This window comes from Centruroides vittatus, unplaced genomic scaffold (assembly GCF_030686945.1).
Source record: "Centruroides vittatus isolate TY-2023 unplaced genomic scaffold, ASM3068694v2 contig_250, whole genome shotgun sequence".
Taxonomy (NCBI): Eukaryota; Metazoa; Arthropoda; class Arachnida; order Scorpiones; family Buthidae; genus Centruroides; species Centruroides vittatus.
In genome coordinates this window covers 507,099-529,524 of record NW_027121584.1, presented here as the reverse complement: position 1 = coordinate 529,524, position 22,426 = coordinate 507,099, and the positions used below count along the sequence as shown (strand labels likewise).

Here is a 22,426-nt window from a genome sequence, read left to right as displayed (position 1 = left end):
GCACTACCACCAGACTTTCGATCTGTCCACATTTTTCCTGTAGGTACACGTTAAATTTCGCCACAGCATGGCATTCCGTGGACCAAAATGTGTACCCACTTTGTTTGAGACAGTCGGAAATCCTCTGCCATAATTTGGATTTTTGAATCAGTTTCAGGAATTATTCCTCCATTTCTAATCTTGTGTCTATTAGTGGTAGTGTTGCTTGGCAAGGCCATTCATTAGCTTAAAAATTTTTTTTTTTAATCTTGCAGTCTTTTATAGTTTGCTATAATTTATTATTTACACAAAATCTTTAATGTGATATCTGATATAATATACATAATACTGCATACTGTTTTGGTGGTATTGTCAAAAAAATTTTTTTGAACTATTACATTTAAAAAGAATTAATAATTATAAATTTCAACAGAATGTTTCATTCATTCATTAAAATAAATATCAAAAAATTAATTTATGAACACTTATTCTAATAAACGTGTATTGTCTATATTTAATATAAAGCTGCTATTTATGTTTATTTGTTCAATTTGAATTGCATTAATTAAAAGAAAATCTCAATATATAATAACTAGCAGGTAGGCCCGGCGTTGCTCGGGCAAAAGTAACGATAGCAAAGATTAAGATTATTACATTATAGTCACAAAAAAGAGAGTAATTTCAACAAACTAAGTATTTCTAAAGAAAGGTCGAATTTGAAAATCGAATGTTCTAATATTGTTCGATTTTCACGACGTGTTCTGATTATATCCTTCCGATTTTCATCGAATGTTCTAAAGAAGAAAGGTCGAGAAAAACCGAACTAATCTGTTTAAATTTGAAAATCGAATGTGTTCTAACATTACTCTTTTTCTTTTTTCTTTTTTTTTCCAGCGCCCGTAAATCTTGCACGTCGCTTTCTCTTGTTCTCCATTGTTACTTAACACTTTGGTACTTAAATTTGGTACCCTGACTGTGTACCAAATTTCAACTTTCAACTCCTAACCGTTTTAGCGAATATTAAGATTATTACGTTATAGTCAACCTTACCCGTTTTCACAGAATGCAAGAATTGGGTCCTTCCTGTTTCCAGACTAATTACAGAATTTTTAGATAGGAATAAAAATATGTTCGATTTCCCGCAAAAATGAAAAAAACTACATCTGCGTCTTGCACGTCGCTTTCTCTTAACACTTCCATTGTTACGTAACACTTCCATCGTTGATGAAATAGAGGATAAGACTTAATCCTGTCCCTCTCCCCCGTGGGGAGGAATTTCGAAAAATCCCTTCTTAGTGTGCGTTCTCGTGACGTACCTAAGAACTAACTGTGTACCAAATTTCAACTTTCAACTCCTCACCGTTTGGGCTCTGCGCTGATTATTATTATTATCAACTCGTCTCGATTATATATATAGATTACAAAGTATCCTTACTGTATATTATTATTTAATATACACTTACCAATTTTGTGTTTCAGAAAGTTGTAAAGACTACATTTGTTTCTGATCTTTCAGATATTGATTGTTCTATCGTTGAATATATATGTAAAAAATTAAATACACGAATTTCATTAAAATTTATAAAAACAATAATTATCTATTTGGTTAAATACAACATTCAATTTGTTATTAATATAAAATATGTACAGTACCTGTAGATGCTGAGCGCTTCTGATTCTCAGATCGAAGTTTATTTATATACGTGAGTAAATAATTGTGAACTGACAAAAACAATGAAAATTAAATTTATTGCTTACTTAATATGATATTCAATTTTTTTTTTTAAATTTTACCTTCCGTCACCATTTTTGCTGTTTTTTCGTCAACCACAAAGTGATATGTTTTGTTATCGACAGTATCCTGCATTATCTCTTTTTTAAATTAAATTCCTATTATTAGTTCACACTCTCCCAATATATATATCTTGTTCAAATTTTCAATCGTTAATAAAATACTTTTTATTCATCCACTCCAGTTCAAATACATTTTTTTAAACTTGTAGTGGATGACACTTGATGTTAATACAGTTTTTTTCAAATATTAATTCATTAATTGGTTAATATTACCTGTGGTATCGAAGATGGCTACGGGGAATTTTTTCCCTGGATACTAGACGGCGACGGGAAAATTTTTTCCTACGTTCGAGATGGCCGTGTTTCCGGTAATCTCGAATCGGATTATCGAATGATAATCTGGAAGCAGATTAACAATGGATAATCTCGAAGTAGAATACCGAGTGATCTAAACGTTAGGGGGCGTACTCGTACTATCTTGCATTATGCAAATTAATAAATTTCTCCGTCGCCGTCAAGTATCTAGGGAAAAAGTTTCCCCGTCGCCATTTTCGATACCACGGTTAACATTAACCCTTTTTTTAATTTTTTTTTAAACTCCGCCCTGTGGGCACTAAGAGGGCCTCTTTTAGTAGGCCCATTATGGGTTCGGCCAGGCCCACAATGGGGCGACCGGGTGGTGAGGGACGGGGCCCGACATATCCGAACCCCCGAAAAATTCCTGGGGATTTCTCGACCCGTTCGGATTCGAACCCGGGTCCCCCAGAAACAGTTAGATGGCGATTCTGTTTCGGAGACCATTGTGTTAGTTTTTTATACTCATTTTATATTAATTTCTTAATTTTTTTTAGTATTAAACACTACGAAAACAGAGGTATCACTGTATTACATTTACAGAGTGGAAGAAGGAATGACTCAAATAGGAAACTCAATAACTCAATAAGGAAACGCAAATAAATATTATAAAAGATTAGATATATATACTAGTTTAACAATGAAATTTAATATAAAAGTATTGATAGAATAAATATAAAGAAAACAATCGAAACGTAATAAATAAATACATTTTAATAGATATATTTAAAAGTTATTATATTCACAAATTACTAGATGGGCAACTATTTACATGATATTTTTCAACAAAGCAAAATAAACAAAGAATCTGTTGGCATTGTGCACATTTAACAAATCGAAGATTTTCGCAATTACTCTCGACACAATTTAAACTGTCAGTGTTTAAAAAAGAAAAAACTTGTTTTACATTTAAGAATTGACACCTTTCATTTATGAGTCCAGAAGCGAACCATGCATGTTTAATCAAATTATTAAATATTGGCGCAGATAATTGATGATGAAGAATCGAATGTAATTTTATAATGCCATTTCTAGTTGTCCAAAACAATTTAATCGAAGAATCATTACAGAATAATTGTATAGCATTTAAAATTTCTTTAGCTAAAAGTTTTAATTGTCTATGAAATCCGACATCTAAAGGTTGGCATATAGACGTACACTTTGGTGGAATAATTAATATTTCGCATGAATTTCGATTTGTAGATGTTTGAAATACTGTATTATAAATATTAATATTTGTTTGTCCACTCCACGAGTCAATCATTAATAAAGAGTTTTCTGTTATATTTGGAGATAATACGTCTTTTAAATAGTTTGTAATAATTGCTGTAGATAATTTGCCAGATGAGCTAGCTGTAACAGTTACGTTTGGGGCATTGAACAGCGATGCTTGAACTCTAGGTCAAAGGTTCCATGAGCCTCTTGTAAGCAAATAAATACATTACCTACAACTTGTCCGTTAGCATTAACTAAATATTGAACAGTGTAGGAATGCGTAACTTTATTACTTGGAGAATGTGCAAATCCAATAGTGTTTTTTTCTCCTTTATATGAAAGTGTTCTTGGTGAAATCATTTCGTGTGAAAAACCACACTGATCCGTATTGAATATGAAGTTACGCGAATAAGATGGCAATAAATTTTTTACTGTTGTTTGAAATTGCGCAGCTTTTACTAAAATATCCTTTTCGTTCGCTATTTCTGTTTTATTTACAAGTTTTGTAATCTTTCGAGATACTAATCTATATTCTTTTTTAAATTTTGCAACCCAAGAATCACTAGCTGTAAATTTAATTGAACTATTCAGTTGAAGAAATTTCTGTAATGCCCATATTTTTAATTGATTTCCTTTAACAATTTTATAGCTGCCTCGAGCTTCGTCAAACATTTGTTTAATATGTTCTTTAATGATTTTTAACGTTTCAATTCTATGCTTTCGAGATTTAAATTGTTTTTCCCATTTATATAAATCACTAAAACGTTTTAATTCTGCTATAATGTTTTGAATATTTACATTTAATTCTCCCATTTTCGAAAACTACAATTCATTCATAAATGTAATAGCGCCGTCTTCCTCCGCGACCGTTTCACTACTAAAAATTTGCATGTTCGTGTTAACACTTTTAGTAAACATTACAAATTTGATATAGAGTTTGTATACTTTTAACGTAATTAAACTAAATTTTATTAATTCTTCTCCCATTTCCGAAAATTCCAGCATTTATTCTAAATGTAATATCGCCGTCTTCCTCCGCGACCCTTTCACTTCTAAAAATTTGCATATTTGTGTTAAACCACTATAAAATAGTACGACATTTGATTGCTAATAACTCTGATTAACACTTTTAGTGAATTCTAGAAATTTGTCATAGTTTGTATACTTTTAACGTAATTATTAACTAAATTTTATTAAAATCTATTAGATGACACTCCGACAGTTCCCTTGTTAGAGCCGAATCCCTCCATATTCATATGAGAATTTCAAATAAAATTATTAACTGTTAGAAAATATTACATATATAAAAGTTTATTTTGTTGTAGGCAAATTTAATGTAGAGCATTCCAAAAGTGTGGTTCTGAATCTGAACAGTTATGAAACATTTTGGTTTTGTGGAACAGTGTTGGAGCACTCAAAACTGATATTTATTCAGATTTCATATTATTATTAACCTTTCTCTCTTTCGTTCCCAAACATAGTTAACTTCTTTGAAGTTATTTGATGCTCTTTTTTGTATTTGAAATATAATATAAAAAAATTATGTTCAATATTATTATTTGCCATTATTATATTCAATATGAATACAAGCTAAGCAGTTTTTGCTTGTATTCATATTGAACATTTTAACTGAAAATGACTTTTTTCTCCCTGATAAATGAGTGTGTGCAGTCTAATTTTACTATTGTTTTTTTTACAAGAATACAGTAGAAACACTTTTGGTGAGTACGGAAGGTACTTCTCTGATCTAGTGCAATGTACTTGGTACAGTACAAGGTACTTGCCTTATCTATATTAAATACAGTTACTTATTTTGTGATAAAATGGGGGGTATATCTTATACAAGATGTGTGTGTGTGTTTATATTAATTTTCCTACCTAAAGCATTTGTTGACAAATATTACAAATATTTTAAATCAATGTTTTCCAAATTTTTGTCTTGAGCTGTTCCTTAACAGTAAGACCCTAATAACACTATCCCATTCAATGCATGGCAAATCTTAGCAACAATGATTTTTACAAACTACAAGAAACATATGAAGAGTACAAGCTTTCTTAGCAATAATATCAATCATGCAAATTATGTAAAAACTCATAGAAAATGACCCATATTGTGAACAGAGTTGTAACACTAAGAGGGTGTTGTAGAAATGAGAGTCCCATTGTAAGTAAAGGAATAAACAATAATTTACTCTTGATGGTTACATCATCAATATGGTAAATATTTTAAAAAGTCCAGTCAGGTCCATCATCTAAACTGCAAAGCCATAAATAGATAAATTTATATGCATATATTCTGTCCTTATTCATGTAATGTTAAAATGACTTCATTTAGCATTGTTTTATTTAACAGTGTTAGAACTTTGAAAAGTATTCTTAACAGAGAAAAGCTCTTAATACTTATTTCAGTTTTTAAAAAACAGATTTACTTTATGTATATCACTGTAATGAGATAAAATGTAAAATAACTAAAATAATTTTTCATTTTTTTACATGAACCTTATATACATTTACATACATTTACAAACATTATGTTAAAATCAAGAAGTTAACAAATGTTGATTCTTAATAACTTCAAAACACTAATACTTTATGTTACATTTTTCTGGTAAATGATTAAAAATGTTCAACATGAAATTCTTAAACAAATAAAAGACATTGAATATTTACGATGTATCAGATTCATTAAAAAATATTTATTAAAATTGCTATACAATTTATATACAAATAATAAAATGTCAGTCATGTTGCTACTTTCATGTTACATTTTAAATATTCAAGAAACATGGATTGCTGCATCAATTTATTCACCCTTTTAAAATGCCTTTCTAAAAAAGAAAGAAAAAAATATATATATGAGAAATTAAAAAATAACAAGTTTGAAGTAATTTATATAGAACTGACCTGTATATGGTAATAATTCTTGAACGGTTATATGTGCGTCGGGAAATTTTAGGATTTGTTCTGAAGTATATGTTCTAAAGATGATATTAATTAAAATTTGGGCTGGATAACAATGTTTACTATTTGTGTTCCATGTCACACAAAATTTTAACAAAGCAGCTGCAAAAATTATTTTATTTGTTATTATTTAATTAATTATAGCATAAAAATAAAGTTTCAGATATACCCGAATGGCAATGATATTCACAGAAAGTATTGTGAAAGACTAGTGCAATAGTTTGCAATTTTCTTTTTGTTTTACTGGAGAGTGTCACTTAGGCATCTTTTAAAACTAATGCATAATTAAATTATTTTTACTTTTGTACTTAATTTTACCTATTTTTTAGTCTGGATAACTTATCTAGGTTGCAAGAGTTACACTTATAGTCATATTATTACATATTTTGGTAATTATTTATATATTATGTTTAATTTAAATTGTGTGAGACATTCTGGCAGCCACAGATCCAGACGTCTGTCACGGGGGGCAATAAAAAAAGTCAGTGCCCTGACAGGCAGTGTGCATTTAATAATATAAACCAAAGCATATATATCCAAATACCCCAATAGGCTAAATATGTATGTAACATATAAATGCAAGCACCTAATCCTACATGACTCGGCATGCTCGGGAGATTAACCAGTGCTTCTGATTTATTTATTTGTATTGAATAATGAAAAAATTGGGAAGCAGTGCACTGGGTACAATCTAATCCATCCAATACAAGCGAGACATAGATGGGTTTGACAGTTTTAAATTTTAATGTCTAAACGCTAAGTTTTTGGGTTATTGAAATATTTGAAGCTTGGGGGAGTGATCGCCTCCCCTGAATCCGCACCTGCATTCTAGAATGTAATCTCTGTATAAAGTAAAAACACACTGTATTTTTTTTATTTGCATAAGCATATTAACAATGCAGTGAATTTTAAATCAAAATATATTAAATATATTTAATATAAAAGCACGTATTTAATTATGAATATAATAATATTTATCAGAATTCATATAGTAGCAATTTTTAAAAATTTTTATGAATTCTATAATGCATCCACCATGTAATGTACAATTTCAAAGTATGAATATTTCAACCTCGTACTTTGAAAAACAAATAAAATAATTTTCAATCTCACAAAATTCAAAAGTTTCTTCAAATAAAACAAGATAAAAACAAATAGCTTTGTCTTTTAATTTTTTAAATATTTATTTTGATTAATTACTCAATGCAATTCTGATGCAAAAAGTTTTCATTTTATTTTAAAAATTGCAAATAGAGTTTATTCTAACAACAATTACTGGTTATGACATTGCTATTTATATCTTCAAAAAATATATTTTATTTACGTATATGCTAAATAACTAAAGAAGCTTCAAAAGTAAATAAGTAAAGAAATTTAATAATGAATATAGTATTTTCTCAAACTTAATTATATTACTGTAAACTTAAACTAGAATATCACACAAATTTTCATATTGTGATAGAATTAAGGTGAAAAGAAAGAAGCAATCCCTGCATTTGTTAGACACAGAACAGGTGATCCTTGTACCTGACAGATGCAGACAGGTGAACTTTGCACTTGCCACCACAAAAGATGCTATCCTTGTACCTGCTGGCCATGGAAAACATGATCCTTACACTGCCAACACAGAGGCAACAAAATACAAGAACAAAGCAATCGATGGCAATTGTTTTGTTCTTGTGTTTTATTTGTTTTCATGCCTATTTTCCATTAGGTGCATGCAATGATTTTTTTATTTTGGACCCATAGGACTAAATTCCGTTAGTTGTGTTCAGTTGCATCAGAGAGCATGGACATTGTCACTTTAATACCTCTGTATATTGAAAATGAAGTCATGGACTCCTATTTTTTACATTTAAATGGACCTTCATTATATTTTTGGATTCCTCATTGCAATTAATGGAAAATGGCAAAGTTTCATCAAAATCGATCCATTAAATTTTGAGAACAAACTCAATTCTATAAACCCAAAGAAGACATCCTAGCAACTGTGGAACATTACATGACAAATCTGCACGATTCGTGAACATTGCTTTGTCATGAGCACTCGTAACTTGCTCTTACATCTCGAAAACAGTCACGGACCCCCACTTTTTATTACATTTTTGGATTCCTCATCACTATTAATAGAAAATGGCAGTGTTTAATCAAAATTGATTGTAACGAACACAATTCTGTAGGCCATTTAGAAAAGGCTTTGCTAATGCTCTGCCTCAAATATTTAAAATTTCTATTTTAAGTTATAATAATCTAAAATATGTTAATACATGCTTAATAATATAAAATTCTAAAAGGTGAAAATATAGAAGTATTATTTATTTTATATTTAATTTTTAAAATTCTATAAAAGTCCATAAAATTTGACACCTTAATACAAAACAAATATATTATATAAAGTACTTTTTGCTAAAACATTAATTAAAATTATTAAATCTTTCTTTTAAATTACATCAATTGTAGTGAGGGTTCATTTGAATGATTTTCATAATCAAATGATTTAAATAAATCATGCAAATCTATAAGATTCTCTTTTTTAACTAAATTCTTGCAATTTTTCATATGTTTAATGCTAAAAGGATCACTTTACATTTTTCACATTAAGCATAAAAAAGTAAAAGTTTTCAAACAATTTTCAAAATTCCATTAATAATGTAACATATTAAATGTAACCAAAAATAGATTAATAATTTTATAAATTAAAGTGAAATATTAAAGTGTTTTTATTTTAAATAAATATGTTTAAATGCTGAAACTGTTATAAATTATCCACTATTGGAACAAATTAAGATACATCATCAAAATAACTATTTAATCAGCTATTGTTTTTACATTGCATTATAGGAAGCTGTGTAACAGTCTAATGCAGGCCTGGCCAACCCGCAACCCGTCACGTTAAATTGTGTGGCCCGCTAAGCAATATTATATATATATTACAACTTTTGTTTCCCGTTATGTGTATACCAAAACAGTTAAATAAATGAAAATTTGCATGTGTCATTGTTATAATGCGCAAGTGCGAGTACGAACTCTTGGTATAACAATAAAATTTTATTCATTTTGTATGTGTTTTACTTTTTTAAAAGCATGTTTGCCTAAATTGTGGCCCAACGTAATGTTACGCATGATCAAAGTGGCCTGCAAAACAATTTGGGTTGTCCTGCCTGGTCTAATGTAATGTTTCCCAACAGGATCAAAATCCCTTTGTAAACAAAAATAAATATTTGAAGAACAAAATTAATTTTCTGGTGCAAAATTTTGATTATAGACTATGAAATTTTTCAACCTTTTTTTTATTTAAGGTTAAAATGGGAACAAATAAATCATTCAAATGAATCTAAAATAATTTGAAATATTTTGACAATCAAATAATCAATTCTGTTTTGTTTGAATAAATTCATCATTAATTGAGTTTTTGTACTATTCCTATTGTGCTTTAAATTTTTAACATTCATTTATAGAGTATGGTAAATACAAAAAACAAAAAAAGATTTCACTTACTTATTTGATCTTCTCTCATTTCTGAAATAATATTTTTCAATTTATCAATTCCTGTAGAATCCAGTAGTAGTTCTAAAAAAAAAAAAAAAATGTGATTATTATACTCATGCATAATTAAGAGTAATTTTATAGTTTAGACTTCAAAATTACAAGTAACGTCTTCACAACGAGAGAGAGGAAACACAAAGCAGAAGCTAGCCAGTTAGCGTACAGTGAAGATCGTCGGCCCCATTATTATTAAATTATATTTAATTTATTATTTAAAATTTTTTTGTCAACAGATGGCTCTACATATAAAGCCAGCAAGTCAGATGTAGCAGATGTAGCAAATGTAATTAATTGATATGTTACAGTCAAAACCCGTTTTTAGTTAGAACACGTTTTAACTAGTTGAAACTAATTTATACTGAATGTCTTTGTTAAAACCCGTTTTGTCTAGTTAATTTACTGCTGTACATGTTTTGATTTTAGATAAAACTAGTTTTAACCTTTAACATTAGTTAAAACTAATTTTAGCTACATAAATATGTTTGGGGGAAATAAAGTTATGTATAGTGATTCGGGGAAGATTCCTAACATTATGCTTATAAAGGAAATTATAGCGATAATTTGGGTTTTGGAGGCCTCTAACGAAAATATCATATTCTTGAGCATGTTTTTCAAATAAAACTTTGGAGTATATGAAAAATAATTGTATATTGTGTTTGCAATGACGACTTTTTTACTGTCTGGCATTTTAGGCATCTCACCCCAAGTATCCGGGTGAGATGCCAAATGCCATTAGGGTAAGATAACAAATATAATTGCATAAAATTAATTTTCGAATATCTTAACCAAATTTAATTTATTGCATATGTAGTACAAAGTACTTTATAGTAAGTGTAACAGCACAGTATATAAATATTGTTAAGTTCCTGCCCATTCTAATGTGCTCTATAGCTAGCCGAAAGCTTTTTCAGTCCAAAAACCCTTTTGAAAAGTCCTTATATAATTTCTATGCATATCCTGCAATAAAACGAGAAAACAAAAATTTATTAAAAATAGGCATGTTACCCCAAGAAAAATGTGGCATCTTTTCCATTTGTCAGGGTAAGATGCCTACGTTGTACGTGTTCTAGCATGTCTGTTCAGGATCAGTGGTAGCTCACAATGGAAACTTTAGAACCTTAACTACATCACACATTAATTGTTTTTTGCAATTTTTAATAAATTCTATTTTAACTTTTAGTTTTAAAATGATTCTAGAAAAATTTCACAACAAAAACTTCATTCTTATCTTGCTTCTATTCTTCTCAGATGTAGAAAATGAGGTAACGGTAGCCAACTACAGCTTTCTGCACTCAATATTGGCCCAACGATTCATCATACAAACACATGACAATATCTGACGTCACCGTTTGAAAATATTAAAAAGTAGGCATCTTCCCCTGCTTACCATCTTACCCCGAACAACTCTATATGCTACAGTCAAAACCAGTTTTTAGTTAGGATGCATTTTAACTAGTTTATACTGGATGTCTTTGTTAAAACCTGTTTTGTCTAGTTAAAACTGGAATTTACTGCTAGTCAAAAATGAATTTGAGTTAAAACTGGTTTTAACTAGACAAAACGAGTTTTAACAAAGACATCCAGTATAAACTAGTTTCAACTAGTTAAAACGCGTTCTAACTAAAAACGGGTTTTGACTGTAACAGATATATAGAAATTAAATCAATATTTTGGGGTGGTATGAATTATCAAAGTTAGAAGTATGTTAATGTAACAGCTGAGTTTCATAGCAATTGATCAAAGTCTAGGAGTGAACAGCAAATAAACATCCCCTATATACATAGATATAAATGTAAATTAGATTCTATATACAGTCAAGTCCTCATAAGTCGATACCCCAAGGGAAAGTGGAAATGTGTCGAGTTATCCGATATAACAACTAAAACAAAGTCAGAAAAAACCACAAAACTACAATTAGGTAAATACAGTAGTGCTTTATATAGTACATGCAATGTATCTCTCTGACCATCCATCACTGGCACTAAAGTTGGTTTCTACTCCAAGTACCTCAGTGATTTCCATCACTTTTTGTTTCAGTATCAACTTGAAACAGGAAGATTCGATTAACAAATCTGCTTTAGCCAACGTACCAGAGCATCTTCGACATCTTTGTACGGCGACTTTTTCTGGAGTTTTGAGACAGCTGTGACAAAGACACAAGAAAGTTTCTTAATATCCTCTTTTTTCTTCAGAATTCTCACTAATGTTGTTCTTAGAAGGGTTTTTTTGTTTTGAAAATTTGGCTTGTGAAGTTTTATTACATTCAAATTCAGATACAAGTTCGTATTTTTCCTTCAGCGTAAGCGTTGTTAGGTTTCGAATACTTGTTTGTAACAGAAATGTAAAACACTTGCTGCAAATAATGCATGAATGAAAGGTGAGAAAATGCAAAATCGGATTCTGCTGTGATGTTAAGCTGTGTGGTGTGAATTCATTTTTTTTTTTTCGGGAGAGGAGTCTACTTATCAGACGTCTAAACGAGTGTGAGTCAGGAAAAGTATGTTAATTTATCCAGTAGTGATGAGTCAAACGGTGTCGAGTAGACCAGAGTTTTTTAACATTAATGCCTATGAAAGTTGGCTGGGACCACAGAAAACTGACTACTTAACCGATGGTCTAGTTATACCTATGACGACTTATGTGGACTCGGCTTTTTATACATACAGAAATAATATGTCTAATTAATATAAATAGAGCAGTATACAAAAATTATAAATTTAACTAGATTGCAGCATAATTTACATATTATGAAAAATACCTACTTTTTATTATGTTAAGAGCACGAAATGGTTGTTCTAAAGTAATAGCAAGAGAGATAGCATGGATCCAATCTTTAGATTTAATAAGATTTTTTAGTTCCTGTTCTCTAAAATTAAAAATGATACATTTTTTAAAATATACATTGAAACTTCAATTTATATATACACTGAATTAAAAATTTCTACTAACTTCAAAATTAAAGTTTCATTTTTGATAATTTCAGCTTCTTTCTCTTCTTTTGTGACATCCTGATAAAAATAAAAATACACTTATTGTATACTATGTTAATTTTATTTCTATTGTAGCTAAATCAATTAAATCATTGCTAACTAACCTTCCAAATAATAATAGTGGAATCTGCACCTCCCGAAATAATTATATCTTCACTGTTAGTAGTCGTAATAGCCCATACTTTATCTGTATGGACATCTAAAGATTTCACCATTTCATTTGTTTTAATTATCCATAATTTAATAATGCCATCCGATCCACTAAATTTGAAAATTAATTTTATTTGTTAAAATAAAAATCACAGCTAAAAGAATAGTAGGTTTAATGATGAAAAACTTAAAACTAATATCGTGCAAAATACATGGTATTATAAAAAATTAAGATTTAATTTCAAGTATTTTTAAATTTTTATACTGACTGTGAATTATACTATACTGATGCTTCTACAGATTTAATTATGCACTCTGATCTATTAAATTTGAAAATGCAAATATTTTTGTAACATAATTTAATAAAATTTTAAATTTAATATTTATACCATTCATATAATTGTTAATTTATTTATTTTCTAATCAATATTTCAACTCAAATTAAACTTTAAAAACTAAAAATTTGATCTTATCATCTCAATGATTTTTATGAAAAGAATTATATAGTGTATAATTAAATATAAAATTATATTGAGTATCTTTTCATCTATCTCCATTATTAAATTATCTTATTAAAAATCTAATTATAATATATATATAATTAAAATAATAATGTATACTGGATAAAGATGCTCTGAAATTAAAAATATCTATTTCTTAGCTTTGAAAAGAACTAGGGAAAACAATAAATATAACAAATTTAAATACTATACATTTTAAAATTTTATTATATGACATTATTCCTGTTCTAATTCTATTCAAGGGCTGGCAACTCTAAGATTTACAACCAACTACAGTTTTATTTTGAAGCAGGAGGCAGCAAATATTTAAATTTCAATGATACAGAGAAATTGGATGGAATACCTTCTAATAAAGAAATTCTGGGAGTTCTGATACCATGCTGCAGAATCAACACACAAAATAATATCCAATAGAAAAACCATACATGCAGCATTGCCAAACAGAATAAATAGATATTTATCAAAATAAATATTTAGAATACTTAGATGTTATTATGATGTTATATTAGATATTATGTTTATACAAGGTGGATGGAAAGTTACTAGGCATTGAGAAATTGCTAAAATTTCTATACTTCTAATGCAAAGATGAGAAGAATCATTTGAAATGTACATTATTAAATTGAAATATGGAAGCATATCTTAAAATTCAATATAGGCACCAGTGTCATCTATCCTTCCTTAAGAGAATGGGGACTGTGAGGTGAATGGCTGGTCATTTCTCTTTGTGTCCACAACTGAACCTGTGGTCATTGACTTCAAATGACAATTCTTGATTGTTTCTGGATGATTTCTGGCATGATGTTTCTTTCCTGTATACTACTATCTCTGCACAACAACCACTGATTTCCACACCTCATAGCATGCAGAAATCTGTGTTCACTCTTGAGAAGACAAACGGTAATCCATCTTTTTTGCCACTGCATGTGCGGCCTCTCTCAATCACTGTCCATACCATCAATGCAGAAATCATAAAATTTCATTGATTGATGTACATGAACACAAAACTTTTATTATTACAAAAATTATATCAAATTCCTCAATGCCTAGTTATTTTTCAACCTCTCTATAGAAGTAACATAAATGTTTCCTTGAGCAGCAAGAATAAAACCAAGATAGTGATTAAGGATCACATAATATATACTCAAGGGCCAAGTGTAGACCTTGAGCAATTGGTTCTATTTAAAAGGTAACAAAAGTATTTCAGTTTTCAGTGTTTAACATTTTCTGTATTAACATTAAAAGATTATTACATGAAAATTGATATAAAATAAGAAATGTCTGTAAAGATGAGGACATGATAAAATTTTATTCTTATTATTAAAGATATTATACTAACAAGTGTATGTTTAATTTAAACAAAATGGAAAAACGTGTTTATTATAATTAGTTGTTAATTTCAGGATTAATTACTAGAAATAATAAGTGGATTTTTAAGCATATCTATTTTATGATGTAACTACTTATATTAAAGAATAACATTGCATACTTTACCGTATTATTTAAAAATATTTAATTACTAACCTTGATAGAATTTGTTTGCCATTATTGATAAAAATAAATTTTAAAACAGAACATTCATGACCTTGAAATGTCTAAAAAAAAAGTGAAAAACAAAATTAACTGAGGTAAAAATATTCAAAATAAAATAGTGGTAAAATATTCTTTTATTTCTTATAATAGTACTAATAATATTTGAAATTAAATAAATTAAAATATCTTAAATTATTTTAAACAATGCTTTTATATGGTTTTTCAAATCATTCTGATTGTCTTAATAATAAAATGTTTTTGTAGTCAATTCATAATCAGACAAGTCTGAATTGTAGATTTCTCTGGAAAAAAGCAGTCTAAGTAAATTGAAAATATTTATAGATTTTAATCTTTGTATAAGAACACTATTAAAAATAATGTCATTTGAGCTTTTAATTAAGTTGGAAATCTTAAACTACAATTGACGATTATTTAAAATTAAAAAAAAAAAACAATTTTTTATTTTAAGATTATATTTAAGCATTGTGCAACTTTTAACAGTGTGCAAGAAAATTATCAATCTGTATAAATAAATTTTGATAATAATAATAATAATAACAACAATAACATCCATCTTAAAATCCATCTTAAGAAACGAAGCAATAATAAATATGTCTATTCCAATAACCTTAAACAGCTTCGGAAAGTATAGTTAACCACAAATGTTTTCGGTCCCCTGGGACCTTCTTTGGGTGGAATCTGAGTAAAGAGTGACCCTTCGTTCTAAACTCCCGTTACAGATGCATTCCAACCCCTGCTATGATAAAATTAAAATCCTCAATTCCTCTTTTGCAACAGCAGAGCTATTCAAACAATCGAGAGTATTTTAATTTTTAATTTTCAGCAGGAAATGTCGAGTATTAAAAATTATTGTTCATTAACAACATTTCAATTTTCATCACTTCAGCTACACTTCTATTCTGTCTTATTATTTGCCATTTTTAGAAAATTCTCTGATGAATAATTTCTCATATTCTTTATTTTGTTTCCAAATTTCATAGGTTTATCAACAAATATTTATTTAATAATAAATGACGCTTTTAGCCCACAACTATAAATTAGATAGAGTTAGATAACCTAATAAATAAGATTTAACAATTTTATGCTTGATAGTTTGTTCTTTAGTATGTGAGTTACATTACAAATTGTAAATACAGTGCACTGTATAAGATATTAGTTATTCCTTTGTATTGATTAACTATTAGTGTTATAATTATTATGTTGGTGCCATGTGTTTGTAAGCTGATGAAGGGTCCTTGTACCCAAAATGCATCCTTACCTAAATTTAAAATGTGACTATTAAAGACTAACTTTTTTGTAAAAGATCTGGTCCTTCTTTCTGTCAGCCTTGGTGCGATAAGCCCTCCAAATTGTTAAATTCTATTTATTAGGTTATCTAACTCTATCTAAAATATTTATTTAATAACCATTTTTAACTTTCCAAACATTTTCATTATTTTTATCATAAATATATGTAACTTCATTTAACATTTGATACATTTGTTATCTTTTTCATAAGATCCTATCTTTTTACTTATTAAAACATTAAATATTTATCTAATTGAGATAAATCTTATTATCTTCATTAGTTTTAATGTGCATAATATTCACAATAAAACTAAATTACAGCTGACCCTTGATAATCCGACATGCTCAGTAGTCCGACGCACCTCCCATCAAGGTCACCGTAGTCCCTGTTCCATTACGTGTCTGCTTGCATAGAAGGATGTCACTGAATCTCCCCACCCGATGACACACATTTCTTGTGTTTTCCGTGAGCAGTTCTGTGCATACTGTATTATTTATGCCTATACATACTGTATGTACATTTATTGGCTTCCGTATTTCTTTTAATAAACATGTTTTAGTTAACCGAAATGGGTGTTTCATTTCCATATTAACCTAGGCAGCATTTTACTCATAAAATGTAGGAATATTGTAGGCTACTGCTAGCAAAACAATGCCAAATATGTAATCACTTTCAGTAATCAGGACACTTTTGGTAATCCGACACCCTTTGGTCCCATACCTGTTGGATTATCAAGGGCCAGCTGTATTGTATGTAAAATAGCATAGTAGAGCTGCCAATGTTATCTGTATTGCTTTTCTAACTTCCTGTTACTTAACAATTTTAATGAAAATAATTATTTAAAAATTTTTCTATCATAATTTGAAAGATTATTATTCTCAACACTAAATATATTATTAATTAATACACATACCTTTACACAACTAAAATCAGATAAAGACCACATTTTAATTGTACCATCAGCAGATGATGATGTCAATACCTAAAAAAATATTTAAATTTGTATTAAAACTAGTATTTTTATCTTGCTAAATAACTATTTCCATGTAAGAACTTATACGGAATTTCAAATTTAAAAATAAATAAAATAGCAAAATCTTAACTTATAACAAAATAGATGAATACTTATTGTTAAAATTCACAATAATATTCACATATACTTATATGAAATTAACTAATACTTCTTTAACAATATACAAATGTTATTTACAGAATTCATATTATCATAGATACAAGTCCTCATTTTGTTTACATTATAAAAAAAAATTATTTTCATTAACAGAAATTATCTATAAATTGATAGAATAATATCTAAAGATATAATGTGTTTTATATATAAAAGATAATATATGACCTCAATGTTTGTGGTTATGTGATAACTGAAATACAATGTGATCATAAAATCTCTCTGCAATGGGCCTTGCTTATGTGGTTCAGCCATGTGGTGACGTCATAATTTACTTTAATTCTTTTGATGTGTAGTCTGCATGTGACGTCATTACCCCATTCCTGGAAGCTCCTTCCATTTCCCTGCCCAACGTGGTGGGACTTTATGATTGCACTGTATAATGTTTATTTACTATTTTTAAAATACAAGCATGACAACACACAGGTGCTATTTGAATACAATTTTTATTTTTAAACTCAGCAAGATTGTGACACGTATTTGAATCAATAAATTTGATGAATTTATAATTTAGAAAAAATGATTATTTCTATGTGGTTAGCATAAAGTGAAAAAAACCAATTAGCAGAACATGATCATCAGATAACAAACAAAACCAAGAAAAATACCATTATCATTGGTCAGTAACAAAGACACAGTACAACAAAACAAAAGATATGATGCATCAAGACATCATAACTGTCAGTGAAATGACAGATTGAATTTTTACAACAATGGAGATAGATATGTTTATTAGATAATTTACATATTTTGAGCTATTTTTGAAAAAACAAATAAAAATGTAATTTTCTACCATCAGGTGTCCCAAAATCAATGTTGTGCCATTCAGGAAAATCAGGAATCCTTTATAAAATTATCTACCTGACTGGCATCCTGCAAACAAATTTTTGTAGTTTGCCGATACTATTATTGTTAATTTGTGTCAAAAATATTTAAAAAATTTAATGATATCTACAATCAATTATCTTAAGTGTGTACAATAAATTTCTATTTTTGCAGCTACATTTGACAATCTGTAAGTCTATTGAATATTTTCTATTTTGTGGTCTTTGATCTAATTATTAAAAATTTCAGCTTTTTGATATATGGATATTGGAAAGAAATGATATAAAGTAATAAAAAAAATTCAAATATTTGTACAGTATTTGAAAAACTAATTATAATACAGCTCAATGCAATAATTTTAATGTAATAAATTTTGAAGTCTGCTAATCATCCATTCTTTCAAACATTTTAATTGTACAGTTTTTAAATAAGGATATTCTTTCTATTTGAACTTGTGAAAAAATATCTCCATTTACTTCTGTTCGAATAAAACAAGTGCCAATATTATATTCACAAAAAATTATGATAATTATAATATGCAAAAATGTGAGCACTCCCATTGTAATAATCATATATCATATTATTCGTGAATTATTATGATGAAAAAGAGAGCGTAATATATAAAATTTATAATAAAAGCAGCTAAAATGTCTAAATAATTCATTACTTATTGTTATATTTAAATACACACAGATTAAATTTATATAAATTTAAATATATTATTAGAAAGTATTTTAAATTATAATATAATAGTGATTCCCAAACTAGTGAGATCTGGTTTACAAACAAAATATGATGTTTGTAAACCAGATATATGCATATGCTATCTGTAAATAACATATACATCTATATCAATAGCATGTACAGTACAGAACATGGATGATGCTGGTGATACCATAAAACCATCAATTATCCAGTAAACTTTTTTAAGAAAAAGATGACCATTTGAGTAATATTTGAATTCTTTTTCTCAAATCCGTTTTGGCTATTTCAATTTTATCTAATAAGCATTGTTATATGGAAAGCAGGCATATCAAATAATATGCAGAAAATAAAGGACCCGATGTGAGAAAAATTTTGAAATGTACATTGTGTTATTGTGGACAAAAGATCTGACAGCATGTTTGCTTACTTGTTCTATTCATAGCATAAAAGTAATTTTGCATGTTTCTTCATGATTTAAACATTGAATTTTCCCTCCCTTCTGAAAAATTTGTGATGACACAGATTGCTACAATTCCAGAAATAACTGGAATTTCTTCATCTTGCTCTTTCATTTAGAAATTTTTAACATGTATTTATTGGAATTTGAATAATCAAAGTTTTTCCCCCTCTAACTTAGACTAATTTTGTTTTTAATGTAATAGAACTAGAGTAAAACTTAAGGAAATCTTTTCTAATTCTGTTATAAAAATAATTATAATTTTGTAGGTATTTTTGAGAATAAATATTGTATTTGTATTTTACTATAAAAATATAAATTTCCCAAATCTGATTGTAATTTTTGTAAACACAATACTTAATAGTGTTAGGAACCACTAAATGTTTAGGTCTATGCATGCCATTGTGTGTGTGTGTGTGTGTGTGTGTGTGTGTGTGTGTGTGTGTGTAAGTGCATGTTTAGGCTTAGAAGCAATATTTGTATGTATATAAGTATTATAAGTATGAATACTGAGTTTTCTGGAAAAAGAATTCAAAACTGCATGAGAAAAATTCAATTTTATTCTTATTTTTACATAGATATATAATTCTTATTTAGCATCAATCTACTATATACAAAACAATTTATTTTCGCATAAGTAAAAATATCAATTAGTGAAGAGTATTAAATAAACTCTGTGAGTGAGGAGACTTGTATACTAATTATATCAAAAATAATGTTTTATAATGAAAATTATGTTTCTTTCAGTATATTTTAGGAAAATAAATCCACATTAGTCAATAACCTTCTGAACATTTTACAAATCCTCTAAAATGTTGATATAATCAATGTACTTACATAAGTTAAACTCTGCATTAAAGTGTTTAATAAAGAAGAATGTGCTCACAAGAATAAAATAAAATTCAATATTAAGCAATTTATAAGTTCTACTAGAATCTCATAATTTTCTAAATTACAAATAATTGCTCAATAATACAAACCTGATCTAATGGAGAAAACTGTACACACCAAATACCACGTCTATGGCCTCTGCACACTCCAACTAAAGATAAATCTTTTGAATTCCATATCTATGAATAAAATAAAAACATACCCATTATATTTAAAAATTAAAAACATATATAAAATAATATTCAATTTTCAAGAGTTAAAAATTTTAACATAGATGTATTTATAACATTCAATCTTAATAAAAAATAAATTGAATAATTATAGAAAATAGCGAGGTTGAGGCTGAGGTTTTAAACACGAAAACACGTACATCGGACGTTTGGTGCCGCTTTCCTCTAAGCCTAGAAGTTTGACAATGGTGTTTGGATAGTCAGTGGAATCATGCTCGACATTCCAAACGCCATTGTCAAACTTCTAGGCTTACAGGAAAGCGGCACCAAACATCTGACATACACGTTTTTGTGTTTAAAACTTTGGCCTCAACCTCGCTAATATAGGTAGAAAAAGTTGTTTTTTAATAACATCTCATAACAGATGGTGCCACACACAATTTTAACTTTGAACTAGTGTCATGGTGTTTTTTAAACTTGAATATTTTTTTACATTGCAAGTTTTTATCATAATTCACAAAATTACCCCTTTTGAGCTTTTGTTATTACTTAAATTTTATATTCTAGTATAATTAAAAATTATCAATCTTCTTTACACACCGGGATTCAATACAAAAACACACTTACGTAAGAACCAGATAACTGGAGTGGTTGATATTAGGGTCGCTAACGTTTTTGTAGCCCAGTCTGGGCTCTTCTTCAGGCTTTGTAGTAATAAATATAAGCCGTACGTAAGAAGAGCCCAGACGGGGCTACGAAAACGTTAGCGACCCTAATATCAACCACTCCGGTTATCTGGTTCTTACGTAAGTGTGTTTTTGTATAATTAAAAATTATTGAACTTCCTAATGAACCCCCCTGTTTGAGACCCAGGAAAGTCAAGCAGGGGCACTTGCCAACTTTTTTCATTTGTTTTTTATATTATAAATATTTTTTTTTTATATCTATTATATCTTTTCTAAGATTTCCAGAGATAAAGATTAGTTCAACTGATCATATAAATTCTTCATAATATCTATTATCTACTACTACAGTATTTGTTAAATTTTCTTGAGATGTTAAATGTCATACTATGACAGAAAGTATCTTGAATATTGGTTCTTTTTACAATAATAATAATTTAAACATAATAAAGTCTATGAAAAATTGCCATGAAATTCATTAACAACAAAACATAAGCAGTGTTCTCCCCTAGAAAAATTTATAGGTGGCCAATCTACAATGTTATGACTATGCAAATGCAAATTTCCTAATTAACTTTAATTAATTGTAACAAAACAATACTTGCACTATAACACTCAATTGCATACCAGTCTCTAGTACAGTTATCAGTAAAATAATAATTGTGAATAAAATAAAATAAATATTTTTAACTAGTCAATTGATCAGCTAATTAATTTATTTATTATGAAATTTAGAATAAAAGTACACTTGTTTCATGAATATTGTCAGGCTGTAAAAACGCACAGAGCAGACACCAGTCCAATTTTAGTATTTTAGTATATGTACCGCCAAAGCAAATACTACACCAGTCTATTTACTTAGTGAAAGGAGCAGATTATCTGATGAGAATGTGACAGAGTCACTGTGCATTACCAAAAGAGGCTCTCAAACTTTAAAACTTCCAGAGCCTCAATCAAGTACCGTGTATTGCCTGGTCAAGATATATGAAACAATCAGTATTTTTGCTATCTTATCAGCATTTAAAAGATAAGAAAATTGCCCATGTTTAATTCAAATTTCATAATTAATTAGTTTATGACCTTACAACAATTTTTTTTTAAATCTTATAATTTTAAGTTATCTCTGTACTTACTCCTGTTTAGTTAAAAATTATTTA

At 28.4% G+C, this 22,426-nt stretch overlaps 1 protein-coding gene across 1 annotated transcript in view; it reads right to left on the bottom strand.

The window, feature by feature from the left end:
* Positions 1-6,018: 6,018 nt before the first annotated feature.
* LOC136971393 (transducin beta-like protein 3) overlaps positions 6,019-22,426 on the bottom strand; it is a 44,832-nt gene continuing 28,424 nt past the window's right edge. The window contains exons 13-21 of the mRNA XM_067265838.1: positions 20,506-20,595; positions 17,266-17,334; positions 15,035-15,105; positions 12,944-13,100; positions 12,799-12,857; positions 12,612-12,715; positions 9,802-9,873; positions 6,247-6,405; positions 6,019-6,170 (exon numbers count right to left, since the gene is read on the bottom strand). Coding sequence (XP_067121939.1) covers positions 6,085-6,170; positions 6,247-6,405; positions 9,802-9,873; positions 12,612-12,715; positions 12,799-12,857; positions 12,944-13,100; positions 15,035-15,105; positions 17,266-17,334; positions 20,506-20,595 — 867 coding nt within the window. The 3' untranslated portion in view covers positions 6,019-6,084. The remainder of the gene's footprint in view (positions 6,171-6,246; positions 6,406-9,801; positions 9,874-12,611; positions 12,716-12,798; positions 12,858-12,943; positions 13,101-15,034; positions 15,106-17,265; positions 17,335-20,505; positions 20,596-22,426) is intronic.